The sequence below is a fragment of the Mauremys reevesii genome, linkage group 16, assembly GCF_016161935.1.
Source record: "Mauremys reevesii isolate NIE-2019 linkage group 16, ASM1616193v1, whole genome shotgun sequence".
Classification (NCBI taxonomy): Eukaryota; Metazoa; Chordata; order Testudines; family Geoemydidae; genus Mauremys; species Mauremys reevesii.
Genome location: NC_052638.1, coordinates 17,618,474 through 17,644,542, shown reverse-complemented (window position 1 = coordinate 17,644,542; position 26,069 = coordinate 17,618,474). Strand labels below are relative to the sequence as shown.

Here is a 26,069-nt window from a genome sequence, read left to right as displayed (position 1 = left end):
GACGGTCCACGGGTACAGCCGCCCATAGCTCCCAGTGGCCGCAGTTTGCCATTCCCAGCCAATGGGAGCTGCGGGAAGCAGCAGCCAGCATGTTCCTGCGGCCCGCGTTGCTTCCTGTAGCTCTCATTGGCCAGAAACAGCGAACTGCGGCCACGAGGAGCTGCAGGCGGCCATGCAAATGTAAACAATCTGTCTGCTGCCCTGCCAGCGGATCACCCTGAGAGGCTGCAGATTGCCCACTACTGCCTTAGAGGTATTATATACACTTAATCTTAGCTTGAAGATGGTAGCTTTTCAGCTCTGTTGTAGGTAGGTCTGTAACAAACTCATTGTATGTAAGTGGGGACAGGTTGTACACATAATATTGTTGAGACACATCTCTGAATGTGGATGATACTTTCAAACCTCCTTCTGGTACATAAAGGAGTTTTATCTGACTTCTCCTTCTGAAGTTAAATTAACTCTCCAGTTTTAAGTGGATCATAATATTTTGTCATATTCAGGATACCAGTTATTCAGATTTACAACAAAATCAGCCACTTGTTTGATAAAAACAAAAATGCTTGTATCATTTTTGATCTTTTAAAGTTTATTCTTGAAACTGCAGACTTGATTTTAAGGAAATACCTAAAACATGTAGAATCAGTAAATCTTGACTGTTTTTGCTCTTAGCTAACAGAAGACGGAGAGGTTTATACTATCCCCAGAAATTGCTTCTAGGGTCATAACAGATGTGTTTCATCTGGCAAGGAGTTCTTATGGCTGAAACTGGGGAGGGGAACTGCTGAAAACATGGGTTTACAATGAAAGCACATACAGCAGTAACGGGCACTGAAGTCCATAAACTGTTAAAAATGAAACTGAGTTATGATCATTCCTGGCTGCCTAGTAAATAATAAATGCATTACTTCAGTGTAAATTCAGTTTATTTGAGAGATGATTCCTCTGATTTAAAGTGAATAAGAAACTTATCATTTCCTGGAAAGTAACAAGCATGAAGGAGTTAATTTTGTTTTTTGGAATTTTTAAATATTGTCACATAACAGCCTTTTCTTGTCAGCCTAATTAAGTTGCTACTTGCTCTATAAATGCCAGCTGTGAATTGTAGACCAGCTAGGAAGTTGAGGCAAGATGTAAGATGCTTATAAATAGTATCGTACTAGTACATCTGCTTGTGACCTCATTTATCTAGCACTGAATTGCTCATGATTTATTTACGTTTTTTCAGGTAGCAAGTCAGTTACTTTATCCTGTATGAGCACTAGATGACAGATCCTGTCTCTGCGTGAACCAAAATGTACTCTTATGCTATGCCCAGGGGATAAGTGATGTCCCAGAGCAGATATTTATAACCTATAGTTAATCACAAGCAAATGTGAAACATACTACACTAGTTACTAACTGTCAGCTATCAAGTCATTCCATGATTCCTGCTGACATGTGTATTAAGACAACTGGGTATTTTTTTGGCTTTGGCTATTCCCCATAGCATATTTCTTTAAATTTCTGACACCTGGACACAACTATAAAGATTGGCAGTGTAAGAAAATTATATTCTTTATTTATCTTCAGGCTAAGCCTTCCTATAGTTGCCTGCTAATGTACCCTACCCTGACCTAGAAAATCTGTGCTCTTTGCTGCATTGTGCTGTGGAATCTCCTCAGCAAACACTGCAAATATATTATGCCTAATTTAGAGTGATAACTTTGTGAAATGGATTATTATCCATTAGGGAGAGAGGTGAAGTTATAAACTAATTTACATAGTTTGGCAGACTTGAATATAAATACAGAAAAAATCGAGGGGCAAAAGGAACAATGCTTTGTGATGTCAGGAAATGTTGCGCCACAGGCATAATAGCATATTAGCTGCCCTTTTCATTTTAAATGAAATAATTTAGGCCTTCAGCAAAGTTTTATGTAATTCTGAGTACTAGCTCATACAGGAGGAAGGGGGATAGACACTCTTCCCCAGCAGAAGACATGCATCTGGGACACACAATTCTTGGAGCTTTTTGGCATACTGGGAAAGTGCGCTTAAAGCACCAAATACAGTAGCACAACATGGCATGTTCCCTGCTCTATGCCCAGCCAGTTGTGTTGATTGCTGTGGAAGTGAGTACAGGTCTAGCCCTACCTACTCACCTGGATGTCTCATGCTTCCAGTAGTGTTTGAAGGCAGCGATTCCTGGTATATCTACTATTTGTGACTAGTTTCTGCTTGCAGTGGTAGGGAATACCTACTGGTGCACCTGCATAGTGACCAGTCATAACTGGGCTCAACATTTCTCATCCACAGCTACATTAAGACATTTGTTTTTGACCTACAAAGCCTTTCTTTGGGAAGCAAGAGCGAGCTACTTAATTTGTCCCTTGTTTGTTTCTTTCTTTCTTTCTTAACAGTTGCTGAAGACCTTGCAAAATCACTTGCCGACTCATCTTCTGGATTCGGTCATTCTTCACCACCACTACAGCCGCCTCCAACAAACTGTTTATCTAACGAAAATAGATTTCACTCTCTACCTTTTAGCCTGACAAAAACATCTAATACTAATGGTACTATTGGACATAGTCCCCTCTCTCTGTCTGTTCAATCAGTTATTGGGGATTTGAACACTCCTGCCACCCAGGAAAGTCCATCAACAGTAATGCCTGTCAATAACTTGCATGGTCTTGAAGCAGGTTCACTGGCTGAAGTTAAAGAGAATCCTCCTTTCTATGGAGTAATCCGCTGGATTGGTCAGCCACCAGGCGTAAATGACGTTTTGGCTGGATTGGAACTGGTAAATAATACAAACTGCACAATTTTACTGTTTACAGTTTTATTTGCTGTCTATCTTGCAATTTAAAATAATAGTTTTGTAGCTGAAGACCATAGCCCATGTACTCTACAAAAGTAATTTGGCTTGGCTGAAATATAGTTGTCACATGATCTGAGTGCAGTATAGTTTAAATTTGTGAATAGGATTTAATCGTTTTATAACTCCATTAAAGCTTTGTTTCATCACCAAGTTATGAAATGGTTGGGGCCTGTTCTGTACTACAGATAAAACTGTTGTAGCCTGCTCAGTGAGCAACAAATGTGTTCTTTTAGTTAGACATATCTGTAGTGTAGAAGAGTCTGGAATTCCTTTTATTTGTTTCTTAGTTTATATAGGCTGCTGCATCAGAACTTGTGAATTACTGGACTTCCATCATTTTCTGTTTAAAAAGACAGGGAATACAACCTACATAAAATATTGTCTGTAATAGTCTTCAGAATGTGAAGGCTGTTGTCAGATGGTAGAATATTAGCAGAAAGATTGCCACCATAGTTCCACGGTAGCTATAGTTCTATTCAGAGACTTGAATTTAGCAGTGGATTTAAATCATACTTACAGGTAGAGCAGAGCAGGAAATGGCTTTCCAAGTCCTGTTCTGCACTGGAACAAAACTGAGACTTTCCAAATATTTTTCTTGGTGGGAGGAAGGGAGAGAAAAGAGACACACCCACCCAAGAATAGCCCTAACCACCAGGGACTAGCATTCACCTAGTATATGGGAGACCCAAGATCAAATCCTTGCTCTGCCAGATGAAGAATGCTCTAACCACAAGGCAACTGGCTGTTTTGGGGTGGGTTTTCCTTTCTCTTTCTTTCTTTCTTTCTCTCTCTGTCTCTCTCTGTGTGTGTGTGTGTGTGTGTGTGTGTGTGTGCTGAAGCAGCTTCACTTCATATAAAGAATAATTATTGGGCTAGAGAGAGACACTATAGCTAAGTGATTAAAACATTTGCTGGGATGTGGGAGCTCAGGTTCCAGTCCATGAGTCTTTCACGTCCCATTTGAGTGTCCCAAAAAATCTTTCCTGACAACAGTTCCTGAGAAAGGTGGTTTTGTTTTTGTTTTGTCCCCCCCCCCCCTTTTCAATTTTGATGAATCAGCATTGTCATTGACAAACCATTTTGACAGAAAATTCCCAACCAGTTCTACTTACAAGGCTAATTACACAAATTTCAAATAAAGCCACAGTTGCAGCAAAATTATGCAGATTTGTGTTATGTTTTTGATATTTTTATGGTATTCATAGACCTGGTTGTGACTGTGCAGCAACTAAATTATTTTCTGTGCATGTAGGAATATGATGCCTCTTAAGAATAATTTTCTATTTTACACAAGTATACATCAAAATCATAGCAGTATACATATGGTAAACATGCTCTGTCTCTTAGAGGCAGATGAGTACGTGGGTGCATTTTGAGTTGTCACCAAAAAAAACCACTGCAGCTGATTAGCTTTGTCCTTTATCGTATATTTTCAGTCACAGATGATCTGCAGGCTGTTTTATGACTCCATGGGCTAAACTTGGCCTTTGGACTTGCACATACACTTCTGCAATCGGTCTAACCTCTGTTTAATATCCATTAATACCTTTGACAGCATTCTTGAAATAGCTATCTTCCAGTCTTAATCATTTTGTTCCCTGTTATAATTATACTGCAAACATTCGGACTTCCTTCATGCTCACACTGTTACAGAGGCTGCACTGGACATTTCCTCCCAGCCTACAATGAAAAAATTCAAATGATAATTATTTATGGTGGAGAAAAATTCCACATAGAGAATACCATAAACTTATCTGATTGCAGAGGGGTTAAAGGGCAGAGAAATGTGGCTTTGCCGCTCTTATCACTAAACTAAAAATAAATCACTCATGAGCTGAAGCCATATATACCAACTTGTAGCCCTAAATCAATCTTGCATCGCAGAGTGGAAAACTTGAGTAGAGGTGTCTTTATCATAGATATCTTGTCAAACGCCTAAATCACCAGAATCCTAGGAATTGGAGTTCTAGGACAGTAGTTCTGCATGCACCTTTTTCAATTTAAAAAAAAAGTGGTAAACCCCCTCTGTTTCATTTTCAGGAAGATGAATGCGCAAGCTGTACGGATGGAACATTTAAAGGAACTAGATACTTCACCTGTGCCCCAAAAAAGGCTCTCTTTGTTAAACTCAAGAGCTGCAGGCCAGATTCTAGGTTTGCGTCACTGCAGCCTGTTCCCAACCAGATTGAACGCTGCAACTCTCTAGGTATTGAATGTGTCCTTCTCAATTATTTACTAATGTGGAAGTAACATTGTTTCTGATTTTGGTTCTTCATGCAGTAGTCAGCTAGAAATACGTAGCATTTAAAAGGCTGTACAAGCATTACTTAATCTGATTAGTCAATGGTGAGAGTACTATGCACAGAACATAATTTAACATTTTTCTGTGAATTATTCTGTCAATGACTTTAAAGCAATAAAATGGTCAACTTTCTTAAAAGTAGTAGTAGAAGTTTTTTCTTATCATTGCAGTCTTGTATATCATGTGACAAAGATCAGTGTGTAAATTGTGAAATGTATTGGAAATTGAAGTTTTTAATTACACTTGGCATTTCTTTCTTTACTGATGGCAGCAGCAATCTTGCTGAGAGTTTTATAGAAATGTAGAGTTGGAAAGGATGTCGAGAGGTTATTTAGTCCAGTCCCCTGTGCTGAGGCAGGACACCCTGACAAGTGTTTGTCTAATCTGTTCTTAAAAACCTTCAATTATGGGGATTCCATAACCTCTGTTGGAAGCCTGTTTCGGTGCTTAGCTCTCTCTATAGCTAGAACGTTTTTCCTAAATCTCCCTTGGTGCAGGTTAAGCCAATTACATTTGCGACTCCAGCAATATATGATCTCAGTTTCAAATACTGTAAGCCCGCCTCCATTCTCCTTCGATATGGCTCATTTTGAGAGGGGGGAAAAATCAGCATGTTAATACTAACAATTTATTAAAATGGAAAAGAGTGCCTGTTTACATATTGGAGGCATATTCTCTGGATGCAGAATATTCAGACTGTCTTGATCTTGTGCTAGATGTGTTTTGGCAAAGAGAAATAGAGTTTCTAAACATTTATACTTTTAAGATGATTTAAATAAAACATGTAAAAATGAGGGAGAAATTCATTTATGCTCACTAGGTGAAACTCTATTCCAGTGTAGTAGGCCCAACCCGAGTGTGGTAATGAGACATCAGTGAGGCTTTAAGGACTTGTGCACCATTGCTGCAGAATGTTTCTCACTCACTGAGAGTAAATAGTAGAATAAATGCTGCTCTGCTTCCTTCCCAGACCTGAAGAGCAGCTCTGTCGCTCGAAAGCTTTTACCTTCCACCAACACAAATTGGTTCAATAGAATGTTACATCACCAACCTTGTCTCCCTTTCTAGTATAGGGAAAGAATGGTTTCAATGTAAGCAATATGTTGTCTACAAAGCACTTTAGGAAAATCTTGATGGAGGTGAAATTTTGAAGCTTTTAAATGACTTGTAAAAAAATATTTTCAGCCTTTGGAGGATACTTAAGTGAAGTGGTAGAAGAAAACACTCCTCCAAAAACAGAAAAAGACGGTTTAGAGACCATGATTGGAAAGAAGAAAGGTATCCAGGGTCATTACAATTCCTGTTACTTAGACTCCACCCTATTCTGGTAAGCTTTTTTTTTTTTTAATTTGTGCAACTGAATCCAAAGATGTGGGTGAGAGGGAGAAATGTTACAAATGGAATAGAGTAGCTGATTACTAATTTGTATTGAATGTTTTGCATTCTTGCTGTGCAACTAACAGTGACATATTGTACATGTAATGCCTACTGTGGCATAACATTATTTTCAATTGAATTGGTCCACGAGGACTGGATTGGCTCCTGAGTGTGCATTGTGATTTTCACTAAGCGGGTTAAATAACTTCCTAACATGAAATGTTTAATTTGAATTCTTGTCTTCTACATTTATTTTTGCTTGATTTGTTCTTTACTTCCTCCTCTGGTCTTCATTGGTTTGTTCTGAGACTTAGCTATGCTCCTCAGCGTTTTATAGAATGAAAATAATTTTTTTTTCCTCTTTCAGCCTGTTTTCTTTTAGCTCTGTTTTGGACACTGTTTTACTTAGACCTAAAGAAAAGAATGATGTAGAATATTATAGTGAAACTCAAGAGCTGCTAAGGACAGAGATTGTAAACCCTCTGCGGATGTAAGTAGATGTGTAGAAAACATTGTACCAGAACTAGCCAATGAGTCTCCAGTCTAATATAAATTTTATAAATACCTAGCCACCTGTGCAATACCATGTCACGGGAATGAAAAGTTCCTTCCTGAGGACCGCTATTGTAAGGCGGTGAGGACAAACAGCTCTGGTGATTTTTTTTTTTTAATTTATTTTTTTAAATCTAATTGGTTTTTATCTAATCTGCAGATGATCTTACAAAAAATGTAAGAAGGCATAGTCGTATCGGCATTTCCATTTCCTAGAACTAGAAACAAATATGTCTCTAGCTTTAGATAAATCATGTATGTTGGCACAAACATAAGTGGTAATAAGCACCAGTGGTGACTTGGACAGACATGGGTAGTTAGAACAACCTAACATCTGGATACTTATGGCATGAAAAACAGTTGTTGTGCCTCAGTTTCTCTTCTGGTTAGGATTGTGTGATTCAGACTGACTCTTCTCTTATTAGTCATTAGTAACAATCACAACTGCTTTTAAAAAGTTTCAGAAAATTCTGCTTTGTGGGCATATCGTACACTGAAATCACTTAGCAAATTATATTAAGAGAAATTCAAAGGTAATGATGAGTAGAGACGAGAAGTTTGAGGCTCATAGAACAAAGGAAATGTTACAGTATGACATATAGCAATATGCAGTGGGGATTATAAATTATTCCTCTTTAATTCAGAAAAAGACCACTAGGGTCTATGAAAACATAATTAATTAGTAATGGTTATACTATACTTTATATATACTTTATATATACTATAGCTCTACTTTAGTTTTACCATTAATAGCTTATTTGTAAAGATTTTAGCTTTCTTCCTTTGAAGAAAAATGCTGGATTTTGAACCTCTTAGAAGTGAGGACATGCACACCACTGGTGTATTCTGTGATTCCAGGGCCACAGAATGGATTGCAGAATCTATCTCCAGCCAAAGAAATATCAAATGATTGCTGGCACAGAAAATTTAAAAGCTGTTTGTTTTTTTTTGTCTCCCTCCTACCCCCAACATTTCAAGGCTTTTCACTACACCTTCCCACAATATAGAAAGAGGAGACACATCTCCTCCCTAATTCACAAAACTTCAGCCACCTCCATGTGTCAAACACAGTTTTTAGCATTCAGGAAAAAGTGAAATACTCTTAATTGGAACAATTTCTGCAATGCTGTTGCGTACTGTCATTATAAAATTTGATGGCACACTGAAAACTGAATATGGTGGGATAGTGCAAGTTAAATTGACAACTATTCCAAAACTAAAATTTGGGTAACATTTAGTATTCAGATAATTAACACAAGGAGGATTAGTTTCATGTTTAATAAAACTCTGAAATTACTTGAAGCTATCACAAATATGTCAGTGCACCTCAGAATTCAGCAGCGCTCTGTCACAAAAACCTAGACCATGACAAAGAACTTGGTTCATTGTGCTGCAGAATACAAGAGGTCTGGCATTGAGGTTTGTACGGGGAATGCCAGATACTATAAAAATCAATAAAGGAAATAAAGGTGTTTTTTTTTGAGCAAATAGTCTGTATTCTAGCCTCTGGTTATTAAGTCTCTCTTCTACTGACTTGATGAAAAGGTTTGGCTAATAGTTTATTAAACCAATTTCTTAATGTAGTTACGGATATGTGTGCGCCACGAAAATAATGAAATTGAGGAAAATACTTGAAAAAGTTGAAGCTGCATCAGGATTCACTTCTGAGGAAAAAGGTAATTGTAGAGTTTTTTGCTTCTAGATATGTAGTTCTTGCTATAAGAAGGGACTGAAAACATATATTCATTACATAGTATACGTTAAGATATACAAATATTTTTCTGTAGCACCCATCACTGTAGTATCAAAGCTTTGATTAGGGATGGGGATTGAAGAATTTACCTTCCTCATGGAATGACCTTGAGCTCATCCATAAGGCCCTTTCCCTTTCCCCATTCAGATCTTTCCTGAAGACTCACCTATGTTGTGATGCTAATGGGGAAACTAGCTGACCTTTACTTACAGGTTTGAGAATAATTGGGTTTGTTGTGTTTTGTTTTTAAATATATTTTATAGTCAATCTCTTATTACCAAGCTGTGACCAGTCACTGCTCAACTACTCAGCTAACTTCCTTTTTTGTTGGGAAAGTAGCATGTACTTTGCAGGTACTGCTAGAAGCAAATTAATAATCCCTTCAATTAGGAGTGAGAAGAAAACACCACCGCTCTTTCTTTGATATTGAGATCTGGATAGCAGATGTCTGTCCGTCTGATCAATATTAAAATGGAGGCTGTGACCCTCCAACAAAGTAAAAATGGTTACCACTGTAGATATTTCTTGCATCGATTAGCAGATACTGTACGTACTTTTCTATTTCCTCTGCTTTTTTCCCTCTTCTCAGGATAAAATTTCACAGGGTCAAATAATTCCCTTTGGAGTAGGATAGCTTTGTTAATCTGTAAGCCTTGTTATCCAGAGTTTAGCCTTCATCTGTTTATAGTTCTGTTTGGTGCTTAGTAGATAAAGTTTAGGATTTTGTGCTCCCAAATATGGCAGTTGATAAGTTGACATAACTACTGTGCTACTAAAATTGGAATGGTTTTTTGTTTCAATTAGAATAAAGTTGCTTAATTTTATTTTAAAAACAGTCTTGGAGATTGTATGTGCTTTAACATGCTATTATTACTTTTATTTTTGTTCAGATCCAGAAGAATTCTTGAATATTTTATTTCATCATATTTTAAGAGTAGAGCCACTGTTAAAAATAAGGTAAAATGCTCTTTTGACTAAGCAATAAAAATGTATGTGTTGAACTCTTACAGCCAGATTTATCCTGGCAATGATGCTAGGGTCAGTGCAGGAGTTGAAGAAAGGTTGTCTACACTGGGGGGGGGGAAAGCATAGCTGAAGTCGACGTATCTTATTTCGACTTACCTCCCGTCCTCACGGCACGGGATCGACGGCCGCAGCTTCCCCATCGACTCCGCTTCCGCCTCTCTACCTGGTGGAGTTCCGGAGTTGACGGGAGCGTGTTCGGGGATCGGTTTATCGCATCTAGACAAGACGCGATAGATCGATCCCTACCCGCCGATCTGGCAGGTAGTGTGGATGTACCCCTAGGGACAGTTTAAGTTATGCCTCTTGCTAACATTGCCTCAAGCCTCGTTGGGGATGTGACAGGGTGCTGAGTAAGGAGGGCTTAATCAGCCCCTTGCCACTCCAGCCCCAATCAAGGGGGATAGATTGGGGCTGGTTGAAGAGCCCTGTGCCTGCCTGGCAATGAGAAACAGCTGCCAGCCTAATTAGCCAGGGGCTATAAAAGGAAGCCAGAGGAGGAGAAAGGCCATTCACAGGGAGGGGTGGGGCCGGGGCCGGGCCCTCTGGTCTGCTGCTGGCAAAGTTTGGCTGTGAAAAACCTGTACGTAGATGTATAGCAAGGTGGCAGTGTGAAACAGCTATAAATAAAGAGCACTGGTGTTTGCATCAACCTGAGGTGTTCCTGGCTGATTTGCAAGGGAAGCAGGGGCAGAAACCAGAGGGGCCCAGCTTGTGTCTCACTACAGGGGGGTATCAGCAAAGCATATTACTTCTTTGGCTGTGCCTACTGCTGCTCTGTCTTGCTTCTAAAAGCCCTTTGTGTCAAGGTTTTTGCTTCCTGGGGGATGGTGTAAAGGTCTCCTCCCCCTGTTCGTTGGCCTTATGTGGCTGACTTTTCTGGCCCCTTTGTACCAGCATAGCTAACCAACAGGGCCCATAGAGCAATTCTGAATCTAGCCCTCGGTGTGTAGCCAGTTACTTTTGGAACAACTTTTTGAAGCAATCTTAAGCAGTAGAATCTGACATAAAATATTTTGGCTTTTCAGGAAAAATATTATTTGCTTTGGAGGAGGCATAAAGATTTTGATTTCTTAGTTCTTTTAAAATTAAACACATGCAGTCCTTATTAAAAAATAATTCTTTCTAAAATTGTAAGGCTTCATTCTCCCCTATGCAAGTTATTCTTTCGAAGGCAGGAGGAAAGAACTCTGCAAACCTAACTCATGGAGTTTTATATTCATTCTTTGGGAATAGGATGTTGGGATTTATTCACCTCCACACCCACATAAGATTGGCAGAGATTTAGCCCCCTAAATCTGCATGTCTTTGGGCTTGCAATGGAAGTAAGGTCTATTACGTGGAGGCCTACTGCTTCCATGCTGTTGCCTAGCCCTTGCCTTTCTGTGGCCCCTTGACAATACATCTCTTGCAGCAGCCTTGTTGCCAGGAATTTCCCAAGGGCTTCTTTCACTGGGAATCCCTTGCTCCCTACAGGCTCTGCAGTAAACTTCCCTGAATTGCCCTGCAGATTTGAGTTGAGATTACTAAACCTATTGTGGTCAGCTCCTAGCCCTCTCCTTCGGAGCAAGTTGTGGGAAAAGATAGCGGAAGCTTGCTGTGGGGCTGGTACACTCTACTTTCCTCCTCTTTCTACCCTAGCCCAGATTCATGGGCTTTTGTCTCTCCTCCTCTTTCAAAAAAATAAGGAAAAACTGAGTTCATATAGAGAATATTTTCAGAATATAACTTGCAACATCCTGGCCCACTATATTGCAATATTTCAGCACTGTGAAACTGTGATGATTTGCCTAATCAATCTCTAGAAATTGTGGATGTTCCAGATGTAACAGTTTGGGAATTTTGGATATTCAAATTAAAATAGATGTAGTATAGTTTTATAGTTGAACAAAATGTTAAGAATGCTTTAAGCTCAAGGATTCCCAATGCTGTGCTTTCTTAAAGGGATACTGAAGAGATAAAAATCATGCTTCCAGAGGAGATACTCTTTATCAGAGTTCTTAGTGACAGACTTTAGCATGTATTGCATTTTAATAATCTCGAGCTCAGTAGTCCCCCTCCCCTCCCCCCACACACAAGCAGATGGGTGGGCTGGAGCATTAAATGAAAGTGAGGAAGAGTGCCTCTGCTTTATGCCTGCCTCTTACTTATCTTTTCTGGAGCACCTCACAGATGCCTTTTCTCCCTGTTCCATAAAGATGGAACACTAAGGCAGTTTGTGTAAGGGGTAGGGCAAGGCTGGATAACAGCAACTTTGAGTTTTGTGCTCTGAGGATCCTCCCTTATATCCAGGCAGAAATTAATGCTGCTTATTACAGCATTGATCTGTGCTCTAAGGTGGCAGTTATTGCACAGACAAAGAAGTTTAATGACAGTGTGTCCTCAGGAATACATGCCGGCTAGGCAGAAAGTCCAGCAGTGTGGTGAAGTAGCTCCTCTATAATGTCATTTCCCTGTGATCTGTGGGGTTAGAGGCCAATGATGGACTCTCACATACCCCTTTTCCCTGATTGGAGCGTTAGTCAGTCTTTCCAACGTGAAGATTTAATTTACTAAGGTCCTTTTGCAGACTTACTGCAGGAGGGTATGATATGACTTATGATGTAATTTTTCAGTCTTTCTGCTATCTTACTACTTGAACCTTCACTCAGCTTTCAGAGTGAAAATTGTCTTGGTGAATCTCGTTTTCTGATAGTCATGCATTTGGAAGTGTTTCTGTTGGTGTTTCCAACAATGCATAGGGCTGCATTTTTAAAACATTAATCAAAATATTTCTATTCCTTTAAATGTTTTATAAAAAAAAACACACCCTTTTCCTCAACTCTACCTGTGCTTATCTACTACTTGACCATGTCCCTTCAAGCTTTTATTTGTGGCAACCTGAAAAGTGCCTAGCATTATAAAGTTGTTATAAAAATGAAAATACACTTAAAAGTAAAGGGAATGGTGTGAAATGGTTTTCTTCAAGTATTTGTATGTGTGGATCCCACTCATGGTCCACATGCATTGTATGTGTAGGAGTTCAGAATGTTTTTTCCAGCAGTATCTATTATGGGTCATTTGTGAGTCTTGCATGCCTCACGCACTACCTCTCTCAAGGGCATAAAAGACCACGTAACTTCAACCTCCACGCAGTTCCTTCTGACTGTCTGCCAAAGAGCAGTCAGAAAAACTTCCATATTCCTTGCTTAATCTTAGATAGTTTTTTACTTTGTGTTTACTGTAGCTTTTTTTATAGTTTTTGTGTTTCCTTTAGCCTACTGGCTATATGTAAGTATGTTAACCATTGTTTAAAAAATTCCATTTATTTTGAAGATCTATTTTATCTGTATTCTTAGATCAGCAGGTCAAAAGGTACAAGACTGTTACTTCTATCAAATTTTTATGGAGAAAAATGAGAAAGTTGGAGTCCCGACAATTCAGCAATTATTGGAATGGTCTTTTATCAACAGCAGCCTGAAATTTGCAGAGGTTGGTGACAGTTGTTAGTTTGTTTATACAGATTTGACCTTTTACACAGTGGAAAATATTCTGTTTATAAAAAAGGAGAAATGTATATTTTGTGGTATCTTAATCACTGGGTAAACATTCAATATTTATGAGAAGAGTGGTCTACTAATACTGGTAGAAAAAATGCTTGATATTACCTTTTTATAAAATCTCTTTGAGATGGTTTAGTGTGTCTCTGTCATTTGACCAAAGTGATTGGAAATAAAGCTAATGTTTTTGGTATATTTAAAAACAAAGTTTTTGACATTTTTAAAAAGTTAATTTTCTTTTGTTAATCGTTTAATTTTACAGAGAAATAAGATTTGTGATCTCTGCATATGTTAAAATTGTGCAGAGACTGGCTGTTCAGGGAAAGGGCATTAGTATATGTTTTAATATACCATTTAAACACGGCCAGTACCTACTGCACATAAAGAATTAGGTTAGCATCCTTTCATCTTATGTTTTTAGAATTTTTATGAGATTACAGAGATATATTTGTAAACATTAAATTATTTTTGTTTCATTTGTTATTTTGGTTAATGATGTATAGGCATGTGGCCTATTAGCTTTAAAACATTAATATGATTTAGCAACTATAAACAAATATAATATTAGGTGAAAATTATAAAATAGATGTATATTTTGAAGATCTAAATTGCATTCTATTTTGGGATTTTTGGTAGGCACCCTCATGTCTGATTATTCAAATGCCTCGATTTGGAAAAGACTTCAAAATGTTCAACAAAATATTTCCATCTCTGGAATTAAATATAACAGACTTACTTGAAGACAGTAAGTATAAACTGTTGCTAGGTATAGTAAAAGTAAGTAGCCTGGTAGCCATATGCAAGACTATATTAAAAATTTAGAAGTCTGCAAAATAGACTGAGCTTGAAATGAACTTTTGATCATCTCATACTTAGGGAAACTATCATAACCAATAAACTTTTTTTTTTTCTTTGAGCAATGTCCCGACACCCTACCTTTTAAGTGGGGCAACTATTGTCTGGCTTGCCAAGGGAAAGGGAACAGTGCTTTACGGGTAGGGTGTGGGACGAGAGGTCAGAAGCTGCTGCAAAAGGAGGTGTGGATCAATGTTGTGGCGATGACTCCATCCCTGGGACCAGAAGGGTGGAGAGGGGTGAAAGAGGGCAAGCTCTTTTTCTGCCGAGAAGGCAAGGCCGCACCCACCCACCCTCCCTCCCTCCCCTTGAGGTAGCAAAATATCAAGTTTGGTCAGGACCTGCTGTGGGTGCCACGCTAGCCTCTCCTTTAGGGGGCTTGGGCGGGGGGGATCCCTCACCACCAAATTGGCCTGGGGGTGGGGGTGAGAAGGGGTTTGCTTTCCCCACAGCAGTTTCAAGGAAGGCTTTGGTTATGGTGTGGACTGAAAGGAGTTAACCTACATGTTGCAACTTATGTAAGTGTGGCTCAGATGTCCAGTGCAGGTAGTCCATAGGGAAGGTGTAGAGTGATTGGATAAATGGCCTAGTAAAAGGACTTAAAAAGGAAGTGTGTTTTAGTTAATGGAACAGAATAGGGGGATGGGTTTGGGGCTCCTATGAATGGCTCAGCAGGGAGCCAACCCCCACTTTTTATAGCCCACCTTACGAAGTGGGAGGGAGGTGGATGGTAAAGACCCAGTAATGGGTTGGCTGGGGGACCTGGCTAGGAAAAGAGGGGAGAGGGTTGGCAGAAGCCCCCAGAGTAGTTATTGAATGAACATATTTACTTGCACTGTATGCTTTTATCTGCCGGGTACTCCCAGACATCTGATGATAAAGTTGTGGCTCGATTAAAACCATATCAGGTGTTTCCCGTCCTCCTTTTGGTATAGTCGGACCCTGTGGGTGCTCCACTTCAGGTGTGTCTGTGCCTTTTGAGTAGAGATTTTTTGGTAGCAGTGCCCATTTGGCCCATACATGTGCCCTATGAATTATTGTGCCCTGCGCTGGAGTTATAGGGAGCAGCGTGGGTGAAATATCCTCAGTTTCTTCTCAACCACCTTTGGCCAGAGATGGAGTCTACTGTGTGCCTGTTTGCTATAGTATTCTTTAGTTAGCATATACAGTGAAACCCTGCTATAACGCGATGTTTGGGATCCAAAAAATTCCATTGCAATAAATGCAGGGTCACGGTATAGCGGGGTTTCAAGCCATTCCGTTTGTCAGTGGTCCCCAACGCAGTCCATTGATGTGCGCCGCCTAGTGCCCAGTAGGGGAGAGAAGCCATGGCCCCATGCCTGCCGGGGACAGAGAACTCCGAGGCTGCGGGCACCGGTGCTCTCTGTCCCCAGCAGGCGCGGGGCCGCAGCTTCTCTCCCCTACTGGGCACTAGGTGGGGGGCACATCAATGTCCCGGCGGGCGCCATGGCGTTGGGGACCTTAAAGATCTTAGGCCTTAAAGGGGAGCCAACTTATGATCGTGTTATATGTGATTTTTGCATTATGGCGGGGCGTGTTATTGCAAGGTTTGACTGTAGTTCGTTACCTTATAATGTGCATAGTTGTTGGAACAGTTCCCTTTTTTCTCTTTGTAAAAATACATTTTAAAAAAATGTATCACTATATATAGTTAGATGGCAGATAAGAGTGCCAGACTCTCCAGGATTCAAAAGGTGCCTCCTTTGTGAGGCAATTTCCCTTCTGGGGTTGATATTCCCAGAGCCTCTGCTGTTTGGGAGATGCAGATCCTTCAAGAGCAGATTCTGGAAAAAATAGGGAAATCAAGTTCAAACTTCTGATGATGGATAAAGCTTTATGACCAGCTTCAGATCAAGGGGCTGAGGAGTCCCCTGTACATAGACCTTCCAGTACCGCGAGTGCCCTGTGCACATCAAGATATTGGTCACAGGAGACCAGTAGAGATGTAGACTGTACCTTGGTACCAAAGTCCTCTATAGTGGTAGCCTCAACATTTGCTTATAAGCAAAAGGAGGTGGGAGTAAATCTCCAAGAAAATCTCAGGCTATGTCTACACTATCGCGGTAAGTCGACCTATGCTACGCAACTCCAGCTATGTGAATAACATGGCTGGAGTCAATGTACCTTGGTCAAGTTACTGCAGGGGCTATGCTGCCAGGGGTCGACGGGAGAAAATTTCCCGTTGATTTACCTTACTCTTCTCGTTGGGAGTAGAGTACGGGGATTGACTGCAAATCACTCTTCAGTCAATTTTGCAGGTCTTTACTAGACCCGCTAAGTCGACTGCCAGTGGATCAATCTCAGAGCGTTGATCCCTGCTGTAGGATAGACCTGCCCTTAGTCACTGACACAGAAATTGACAGAGACCTCAAGTCCCAAGGGGAGTTCAATGCAGGCTCTGAGTGATGCCGGTACTGAAAAGGTGAAGAGGAGTCAGTCTTCTAAGGCAGACTCAATACTGGGTTCGGGTACGCATACCCAGAATGGCAGAGACACTGGTGAAAGTTCTAAGGCTGTCCCTGGCTACTGGTAGCATGAAAATCAACAGTACCAAATATTATTGTCCACTTATGGAACCAATGGAATTGAAGTCAACTCACTCCTATGCCAAATGTTTGGTACCAGATGCATTGATACTGAAGCCATCTTCCACAAGTTCTTCTTGATCCCTTCTTTGATACCTAAATTCTTGTGATATCAATGTTATCCTAAGGACTTGCTAATATCTTTGGAGCCAGAGTCTCCTCTGTTAACAAGTTGGGGGTTGGGGGGTGTCAGCATCAAGACTTGGTCACTGACTCCTCTGTTATCTACAGTTCCATACTCACCTTCCTATACTTGAACAGGCTGAACAACTATTCCCCCACCCCGCGAAGTGTATGGAAGAGGATTCTTCAGATTCCCAAATATCCATGCAGGGTTCCCCTGTTTATTGTGGGACATATTGGTCTCTCTCCTACATTGACATAATACAGGAGGATAGACCTCAAGTGACACCCACATGACTGGAACACAGATGAATACCTCTACCTATGCTATTTCTCCCTCCTCATTCGCCTTTCTGGGACTTGTGTGCATTCTATTGTCAACAATTTACAATGAAATTGTCACACCATAGGAAGGGGCAGAAAAGGGCCCATTTTCCAAAACCACCTATGTCAGGAAGAGACCTTCAAGGAGCAGGAAGCTAGGGCAGATAAGGAGGTGACTCCTCTCACTAAAATTTCTGCCTCATTACCTGATGCAGCCGTAATGTTTCCACCACCTCCTATGGCGTATGACTTCAGGCAGTTCCAAGAATTGCTGAATTGAATCAGACACTCTTCGGATTCACTTAGAGATGCAGGCGCTCCATCATAAACTCCTAGATATTTTGAATACTTTGACATCTATAAGGATTGCCATTCTGGTCAATGAAACTGTTATGGAGCCCACTAACGCTGTTTGGCAAATCCTAGCTTCCACACCATCTACCTGTAAGAGGGCAGATAAAATATTAGATCCCTGCAAAGGAATCAGAGTTTCTATTTTCTTACCCAGCTCTGAATTCCCTAGTAGTGAAGGCTGTTCATGAACAAGGCAGACAGCATAGCTCAAAGTACACCCTGTACAGTAAGAACTACAAGAAACTAGATCTTTTGTCACAAATTTTATTCTTCAGCGAAATTTCAGAATAGCAAACCATCAGGCACTCCTGGTCAAATACGACTATTTGAATTATAATAGATTTAATTAGTTTATTGAGCACTTGTCAGAGGAACATCTTGTACAAGGGTCTTAAATTGTTCATGAGGGTCAACTGCTGGCAAAGACATCACTCCAGGCCTCCTTTTGATAGTGCTGATACATCAGCATGGTTTATATCCACTGCATTGGTTATGGAAGAGCATGTTGGCTACAGCTGTGCGGCTTCCCAAGGGAGAGGTCCAGATGACATTGAAGACTTTCCCTTTGATGGTCGCACATTCTTTGCAGACTCGACAGATATATTTTTCCACAGTTCAAGGGTTGCAGAATGGTTCTTGAGTCCTTTAGAAATTTATGCTTCTGTTAATAAGAGGAGATTTAGTATAGTGCAGGGTTGGGCAAACTATGGGCTGCGTCCGGCCCATCAGACCTTTTAATCTGGCCCTCAAGCTCCCACCGGGGAGCAGGGCCGGGGGCTTGCCCTGCTCTGTGCGGCTCCCGGAAGTTGCAGCGTGACTGTTCCCCGCTCCCCCACCCCCCAAAGCTCCTACTCTACGTGCTGTCCCCGCCCCAAGCACTGGCTCTGCAGCTCCCATTGGCTGGGAACCACGGCCAGTGGGAGGTGCAGGGGGTGGCGCCTGCAGACGGGACAGCACACATTGCTGCCTGGTCCTCCGCTGCACCTAAGGAGACGGAGGGGGGGCATACCGCTGCTTCCGGGAGCTGCTTGAGGTAAGCGCCACCTGGAGCCTGCACTCCTGACCTCCTCTCGCATCCCAACCCCCTTCCCCAGCCCTGATTCCCCCTCCCATCCTCCGAACCTCTCGCTCCCAGCCTGGAGCCACCCTCCTGCACCCCAAACCCCTCATCCCCCAGCCTCACCCCAGAGCCCACACCCCCAGCCCAGAGCGCCCTCCTGCACTCCAAATGCCCGAGCCCAGAGCCCCTTCCTGCACCCTGAAAATAGAAACTCCCACCCTGGAACCTGCACCTCCATCCCAGAGCCCATACCCCCTCCCAACCCTCTGCCGCTGCCTAGAGCCCCTCCCATACTCCGAAACCCTCTGCTCCACCTCCTGTACTCCAAACCCCTCATCTCTGGCCCCACCTCAGAGCCCACACCCCCAGCCGGAGCTCTCACCCTTTCTGCACTCCAACTCCCAGTTTCGTAAACATTCATGGTCCGCCATACAATTTCCATTCCCAGATGTGGCCCTCAGGCTAAAAAGTTTGTCCACCCTTGCCCTAGTGAGACTTTCCAATGGAGAAGGAACTGAGGGCAGTTTGCCTGCGCAGCTCCATATAACCTTGGTGTGGGGCACAAGGATGTGTGGGTCACAAGCACGGGAAAAGGGGTATTACTACCAAAATGTCAGCTCAAAGGTGCAGGATGCCGGCGTACTTGGAATGGAGCACCCACAGGGGGGCACATCTCAAAAAGCTCCAGTTACTGCACAAGGTGAGTAATCACTCCTCTTCACAATGTTTCAAAGTTCCATCTTGAAGACATTGTAGAATGTAGATTTGTCTGGATTACTCCTTTCCCCTCTCTCTCTCGTGCTCTCTCTCTCTCTTTCTTTTTTTTTTTTTTTTTTTACATCAGGGATAGAATTAAATCTTAATTCTAGTCATTGTCAGGTCATGTGTGAATAGTGTTTCATTAGAATTTGTCTAGTTCTAAGGAATAATTAGATGTTAGCAGCTGTAAGAGGTGTTACAGCACAAGTATGATGCGTATCAGAATTGTGGGCGAATGATGGTCATCTAGAGGCAAGTAGCTCTGAGATCAGCTAAATGAAAGACTTTGAACAGCCAATGACAGTCAAGTTTCACCTGCCGGTGCTCCAGCTCCACCAGAGTAGTGCCTAAAACACCTAGGGCAGGTCTACGCTACCACTCAAGTCTATTTAACTTACATCACTCAGGGGTTTGAAAAAGACCCCGTCCCCCCGCCAAGCAATGCAAGTTAATAGTGATCTAAGCGCTGTCCACACCGGTGCTATGTCGGCGGCAGGTGCTCTTCCTCCTCTCGTGGAGCTGGAGTAATTATGCCAATCGGAGAGCTCTCTCCCATCAGCATGGAGCATCTTCACCAAACGCAGTACAGCAGCCCAGCTGCATCAGTGCAACTGCACTGATGTAGTGCTTCTAGCGTAGACTAGCCCTCAGTCTTCTCTTTCTGTAGCTTGCCTTGCTGGTGTCTGTTCACCAAACGGGGCTAAAAATCAGTTCAATTTTTTATTAGACACATAAAAAATTTAAAATATTTTTACTTTTAATTGAAAAGAGGAAAGGAAAAAAGACAGGAAATTTTAGTGTTTTTAGCTTTAATTTGTGATGTAGTGTTTTATATTGGAAAGGCTGGGATGACCTTAATTTCTGGGACTGCTAGTCACCTCTTGAACAAAAACATATATAATACCTACTTATCTGTTTCAATACAATACCTGTAGGTAAATCTCTAGTTTAAAATTGCTTGAAATTACTTCAAATATCTAACACTAGCTACTTTTTATTAAGTTCTATTCTTCCAGAATGTGGCTTGAGATGACCCATCATGGCTTTTCAATTAGTTGAGTTAAGGGTTTGTTTGTGGTTCTTTACTTAGCTTAGCATTTAAGCAGAATCTATTTTAATGAATGTAACACTCACTAGATTAAGAAAATACATTTTTGACAGAGAGCAGGAATAACGTGTGGAGTATGCTTTAAAAAAAAAAAAAGCACGTGTGCTGTTACATCCAGTAAACCAGTACTGAAACACTTTCTACATCAGCTGTATTTCTGAGGTTAAGGCTTAGTACTTAAGTGTGTGTGTGTGTGTGTGTGTGTGTGTCTCTCTCTCTCTCTCTCTCGCCCTTCCTCCCCAGCTGTAGACTAGTAAAAGAGCAAAAGTTAAGACCACAGAAAATAATGATGGATTTTATTTTTATTTTTGTCTTTTTTTAAATTGACGGCAGTGATAACTGGCTTAATGTAGGTTATATTTTTGGATCAAAATAGATCTTTTGTACAAAAATCTGAGACAAAGCATTTTTTTTTAACCATAATGTAGCTCCTAGGCAGTGCCGTATATGTGGAGGACTTGCAATGTATGAATGCAGAGAATGTTATGAAGATACTGACATTTCTGCTGGAAAAATCAAGCAGTTTTGTAAAACCTGCAACACACAAGTAAGTGTACTTTTTTTTTTTTTTTTTAAATTCTATGGCCCTTTAACCAGTATGTACTCGCAACTTGGTGTAGTATAATAGTATCAGAAGGCACAGACTGACATGTGGAAGCAGGGATATTGGCAATTGGGCACGACATGAAGGTGCAGTCCTCATTAACAAGATAACACTCTTGATTTAATTCATTAACACACCCTTGATGACTACATCTATTGAGCAGCATTTTTAGTAGCCTTTGGCAACTACATAGTCCAACGTTGTGAACCAATCAGAAGAATGCAGTAATTCCAGTTTACAGGGGTTTGGAATCCTTTAACTTTGGTCAACAGGAGAGCACCTAATAGTAAAAGCAGAAAAATGCTTCTCATTTCCTGTGTTGCTGGTTCAAATTCAGTTCCGGGTAGTAGTGACTGACTCTGGTTACTGTTTGACAAGTTAAATTATTATGGCGTTGATTTGGTTCCCAGTGGGCAGATGTCCATTTCCAATAAGGGTGTCAATAGTGATGATGATTTTTGTAAGTCTGGACAAGGAGGGGCAAAGACTTGATTAGGTTTGGAGCCTGAACTCCTCTCATCTCTAGAGTGGGCTTCTCCATGGCAGGTTGGAGCTACATTTGGTATAGGGGAACTTGCACTGCTGTGGTCCATGTCAGACCTGTTCTTTGGTTAAGTAATATTTCATTCTCTAGTGCTGTCAGTCTGCCCTTTTAAAAATAATAAAATCCACACAGCCTTTTAAAAAGAGTCCCTCCCCCCCAACACAGTTGCCGACTTTCACGTGGTAAATAAGCACCCCGACACTCACAATAAGACAAAAATCAAGCTAATCCCATTTCAGAACAAGGCCAAAACAAGCCAATCCCTAAGAACCCCAACACTCTCTATGTGACTAGATCCCTGCGGTGTGCAGTCTGGGACTGTGCTGCGCCCCTGACTCTCTCCCCTCCCCCCAGCTCCTGCTTGCCGGGAGATGATTTAAAAAAAAAAAAAAGCTACAAGCCAAACAAGCAAGAAGTTACAAGCCAGAAATTAGCCAATAAGCAACTCATAAGCCAATTAAGCCAAAAATAAGCCCAATTTCTGCGTTGTTTTCACGGGTCTGCCCCCCAAGTGTGTTGGTGGGTTTTTTTGTTTGTTTGTTTTTCTCTTTCTGAAATATTGATCTAATTTTAGGTTCACCTACATCCCAAGAGACAGAGTCATAAATTCAATCCAGTGTCACTTCCTAAAGATCTACCAGACTGGGATTGGAGACATGGATGTATCCCTTGCCAGAAGATGGAGTTATTTGCTGTTCTCTGCATAGAAACAAGCCATTATGTAGCTTTTGTTAAATATGGGAAGGATGACTCCGCCTGGCTCTTCTTTGACAGCATGGCAGATCGGGATGGTATATTTTTACTTAATTTTTTCTGTTAGACTGTCACATTAAATAATGTTAGCTCTTAAGTACTGTGACAATAAACGTTTTCCAGTACCAGAACACATACCAGAACCATTATGTCATGAGGTTTGAAAAGTAATTTATTTTTAAATGCCAAGACACAGAAATCTGTTTTTGTTTAGTTTAAGTCCACTGGAATGTAGCTAGTTAATAACTACGCAGTGTGCAACTGTCATTCTCACTTCTCCAAAATCTCAGGCTTGAACAATTCAAACAGTAGCTGTCTTTTGGCATTATAGAAATTAAAATCTCTATATTGCAAAATCTGTGCCCTCTGGTTTGGTAGCAGTAGGTCATTATAATTGACATTCTCTGAATTAACACTGGTGAATTGAGCTGGACAGTACATACAGTACTTGTGGCTAGTACCTTAGAAAAGCTTATAGTAATAGATACCACAGGCGTTTGACTAAGGGGAACAGTTGTATTTTTTTTGTGGCTTGCACATTATGATAGTTAATACAATGCCAACTGCAGAATGTTTATAAGCAGCTCCAATGATGATATGCAAGCCACAGTAGACTCCAGCTCTCTCTCCTATAGCTGTATTGGTTCTGCGGTGCTAGCAGGAATAAAAAGTTGCAAAATTAAAAGTCCAATAAAATACACAAATCTGACTGGTGCTCACTGCAGATCTGCTGATTAAGATGTAATTTTTCTGACTATAACTGCACTTGCCTATTGAATGCTTCAGCACACCTGATAGCACCCCATTAGTTAGGCAAGTAGTTAAGATTGGGGTGATAATGGCTTTGTGTAGTACAGCAATGCTATTTGACTGACACATTGTCAAGTCCTCATGCTAGCTATGGGGTACTAATATTCACTAATCATGTTTCATTTAAATAGTTAAGACCAAAATAATTTATATTTGTTCATGAGGTTCCCATAAGCTTACAAATGGTTCCCATGGGGTTACAAAAATCTGTTGTGGCAGTTGCAATCATTGGGGGTGTTAATACTTACTACAGAAGTTCACCATGTAGTAGCCCACAGTGACAGCTTTGGATTTGAGACATCTCCATTTTGTGGGGGAGGGATAGCTCAGTGGTTTGAGTATTGGCCTGCTAAACCCAGGGTTGTGAGTTCAATCCTTGAGGGAGCCATTTAGGGATCTGGGGCAAAAATCTGTCTGGGGATTGGCCCTGCTTTGAGGTCCCTTCAAACCTGATATTCTGTGATTCCAAGACATGTTTCAAAGATGTACGCATTAAAGAGGAAGTAGGGATGTTTAAGATGGTAGCCTAATCCTGTTGCTCTCCTTGCTTCCCCCACAAAAGGAGGCCAGAATGGTTTTAACATTCCACAAGTTACACCATGCCCAGAAGTTGGAGAGTACCTAAAAATGTCTCTAGAAGAACTACATTCACTGGACTCCAGAAAAATTCAAGGATGCGCACGAAGACTACTTTGTGATGCTTACATGTGCATGTATCAGAGCCCAACCATGAGCTTGTACAAATGAACATTATACTCTGGAAAGGAGAAAAAACTGTATGCAGATTTCTACTGTTGCATTCACTATACACCTTAGTCAGTTTTGATGCAACCGTTGCCGGCAATGGATGCTATTATAGGGGGAAAGCTGACTGCTAGAGCAAAAAGATGAATGTTTTAAAAACTACATGTAGAGTTCTGTTGTTGAAATATTTAATAAGCATTTTGCACTCTAGGAAGTGTGTGTGTGTGTGTGTTTGTTTTATAAACAAAGTCTAAATGAAGTTGCTAAAAACTAAAGCTTTAAGTTAAGTGCATTGATAATATGTTGATTTCTGAAATGAGAAAAGCAGAATTGTAACAGGAAAATCCTCCTTAGTCCATTGAAAATGTAAACACACGCTGTGTACTTGCTCAGTGTATTTCTGTGGACCAAGGAGGATTTTCTTTCTTTCTTTTTTTTTTTTTTCTTCTGTAGTAAGTTGCCTTCAGGAAGGAATAATTTTGGTTTTAATAAGATTTGGCTGATTTTAAACTGATCATTACAATTTACTTCTGTGGTCTTGTTAACCCTTAGCGGTCTACTGATATCATGCATGTCTACTTCTATAGAATTTCAGGTCTTCACAACACCCATAATCTCAAAACTGCTCTATTCCTTGAGTTTTTTATTCCTGTTTTATTTGGGAAAGTCAAACATACCTTCTTTTCATATGTGATACTTTTCTTCAGGAACTGGGGCAATACTGTCCAAGCATAACCGTAGATACATAAACTGATACATAAACATCTAAAAGATGGAAGAATCTTTAATATATATATTTTTTGTGGAACATAAAATTAAATATATACAAATGTTTGGATGGCAAGCTAAACGATGTGGTTTATTGCCTCAGGGAGTGTTAATAAAGTAGAATCCGTAGTCCTTAGTAAAATGAAGTTGACACTTTGACTATCCTACAACATACTGAGCTGCTATATGTAATAGGTCTAAATTTTTCATTGTTTGGGATCATTAATGTTAAAAATATAAACATCAGGAAAGATAAAATTATAAATTTAAAAACTAGCATTTTAAACATTCTACTTGGTACCTGGTACGTAAGAACAAACAATAAATTACACTCGTTTAAAAAAAAAAATCACTAAAGTATTATTGATATTTTGTGACTTGGAAGTTGATTCTTATTTGCAATGGAATTCTACTGTATTAATGGCCTTTCAGCTACTTCTGTCTAAACTATTTAAAAAAATGTTTAGAAATGTCATGTGTACAGCAAAATTTGGATGTTGTAGAAATTATAGGTCATAAACTGCATTATTGTGGGTTGTAGCACATATTTTCAGATTTTTAGGAGCTGTTTTACATGAGTAACTGCCTCTCTGGGATCTACTCTGTGTAGAAAGGATGAAGAACAGATAAACACACTATCATTTAAAACAAAACAAATAAAAAAAACCTAATTCCAAAAGACTTTGCCTTCAGAATATTGTAAAAACTTAGTTTTGCACTTCTGTGCCAGAAAATGTAGAATATTTCTCTGGCTGTTTTGTCTGATTGTTAGATACATGCTAGGGCAAGTTTTGAGAATTGCATTGGAGTAGCTGGCAGACTAAAAGCTGCCAGCTACCGGTAGGTACCAAAGTTAGGGGTTGGATAAGGAAATGGTTGGAGTTAGTGAGATGCAGGGGAAAAATTGGTATTAATTCCAGATCATAGCTAATGGGAACATAGGGAGAGAACTTAATCTCCTCATTCTCTAGAGCTGCCTGATTGTTGAGGAGGGGAAGAGACTGACACTCCAAGAGCCTCCTGGCTTGAGAGATCTGAGGAGGAAACAGGTCTTTGTTTCATAGTCTTTGCTGCCTCAGGTAGGTGGTTGGTTCTTTGTGCAACTCCAGGGCCTGCCTCCTGATTAGAACTCTGGGTGGCCGTGAAACTAACAACCATGAAACTGTTCATTTGTGGTGGCCGCAAAACTACCGGAGCACGCACGCGCAGGCACACACACACGAGTTATCTTTCTACAGACTAAGAAAGTCA

The 26,069-nt window shown here is 40.6% G+C and overlaps 1 protein-coding gene across 4 annotated transcripts in view; it reads left to right on the top strand.

Annotated features, from left to right (window-relative positions):
- CYLD (CYLD lysine 63 deubiquitinase) overlaps positions 1-25,496 on the top strand; it is a 42,714-nt gene extending 17,218 nt beyond the window's left edge. For all 4 annotated transcript variants that reach the window (XM_039503295.1, XM_039503292.1, XM_039503293.1 and 1 more), the window contains 11 exons: positions 2,403-2,782; positions 4,901-5,066; positions 6,348-6,489; positions 6,907-7,029; positions 8,676-8,767; positions 9,735-9,801; positions 13,206-13,338; positions 14,043-14,151; positions 21,024-21,142; positions 22,318-22,534; positions 23,869-25,496. In XM_039503295.1, coding sequence (XP_039359229.1) covers positions 2,403-2,782; positions 4,901-5,066; positions 6,348-6,489; positions 6,907-7,029; positions 8,676-8,767; positions 9,735-9,801; positions 13,206-13,338; positions 14,043-14,151; positions 21,024-21,142; positions 22,318-22,534; positions 23,869-24,053 — 1,733 coding nt within the window. In that variant the 3' untranslated portion in view covers positions 24,054-25,496. The remainder of the gene's footprint in view (positions 1-2,402; positions 2,783-4,900; positions 5,067-6,347; positions 6,490-6,906; positions 7,030-8,675; positions 8,768-9,734; positions 9,802-13,205; positions 13,339-14,042; positions 14,152-21,023; positions 21,143-22,317; positions 22,535-23,868) is intronic.
- Positions 25,497-26,069: the final 573 nt, after the last annotated feature.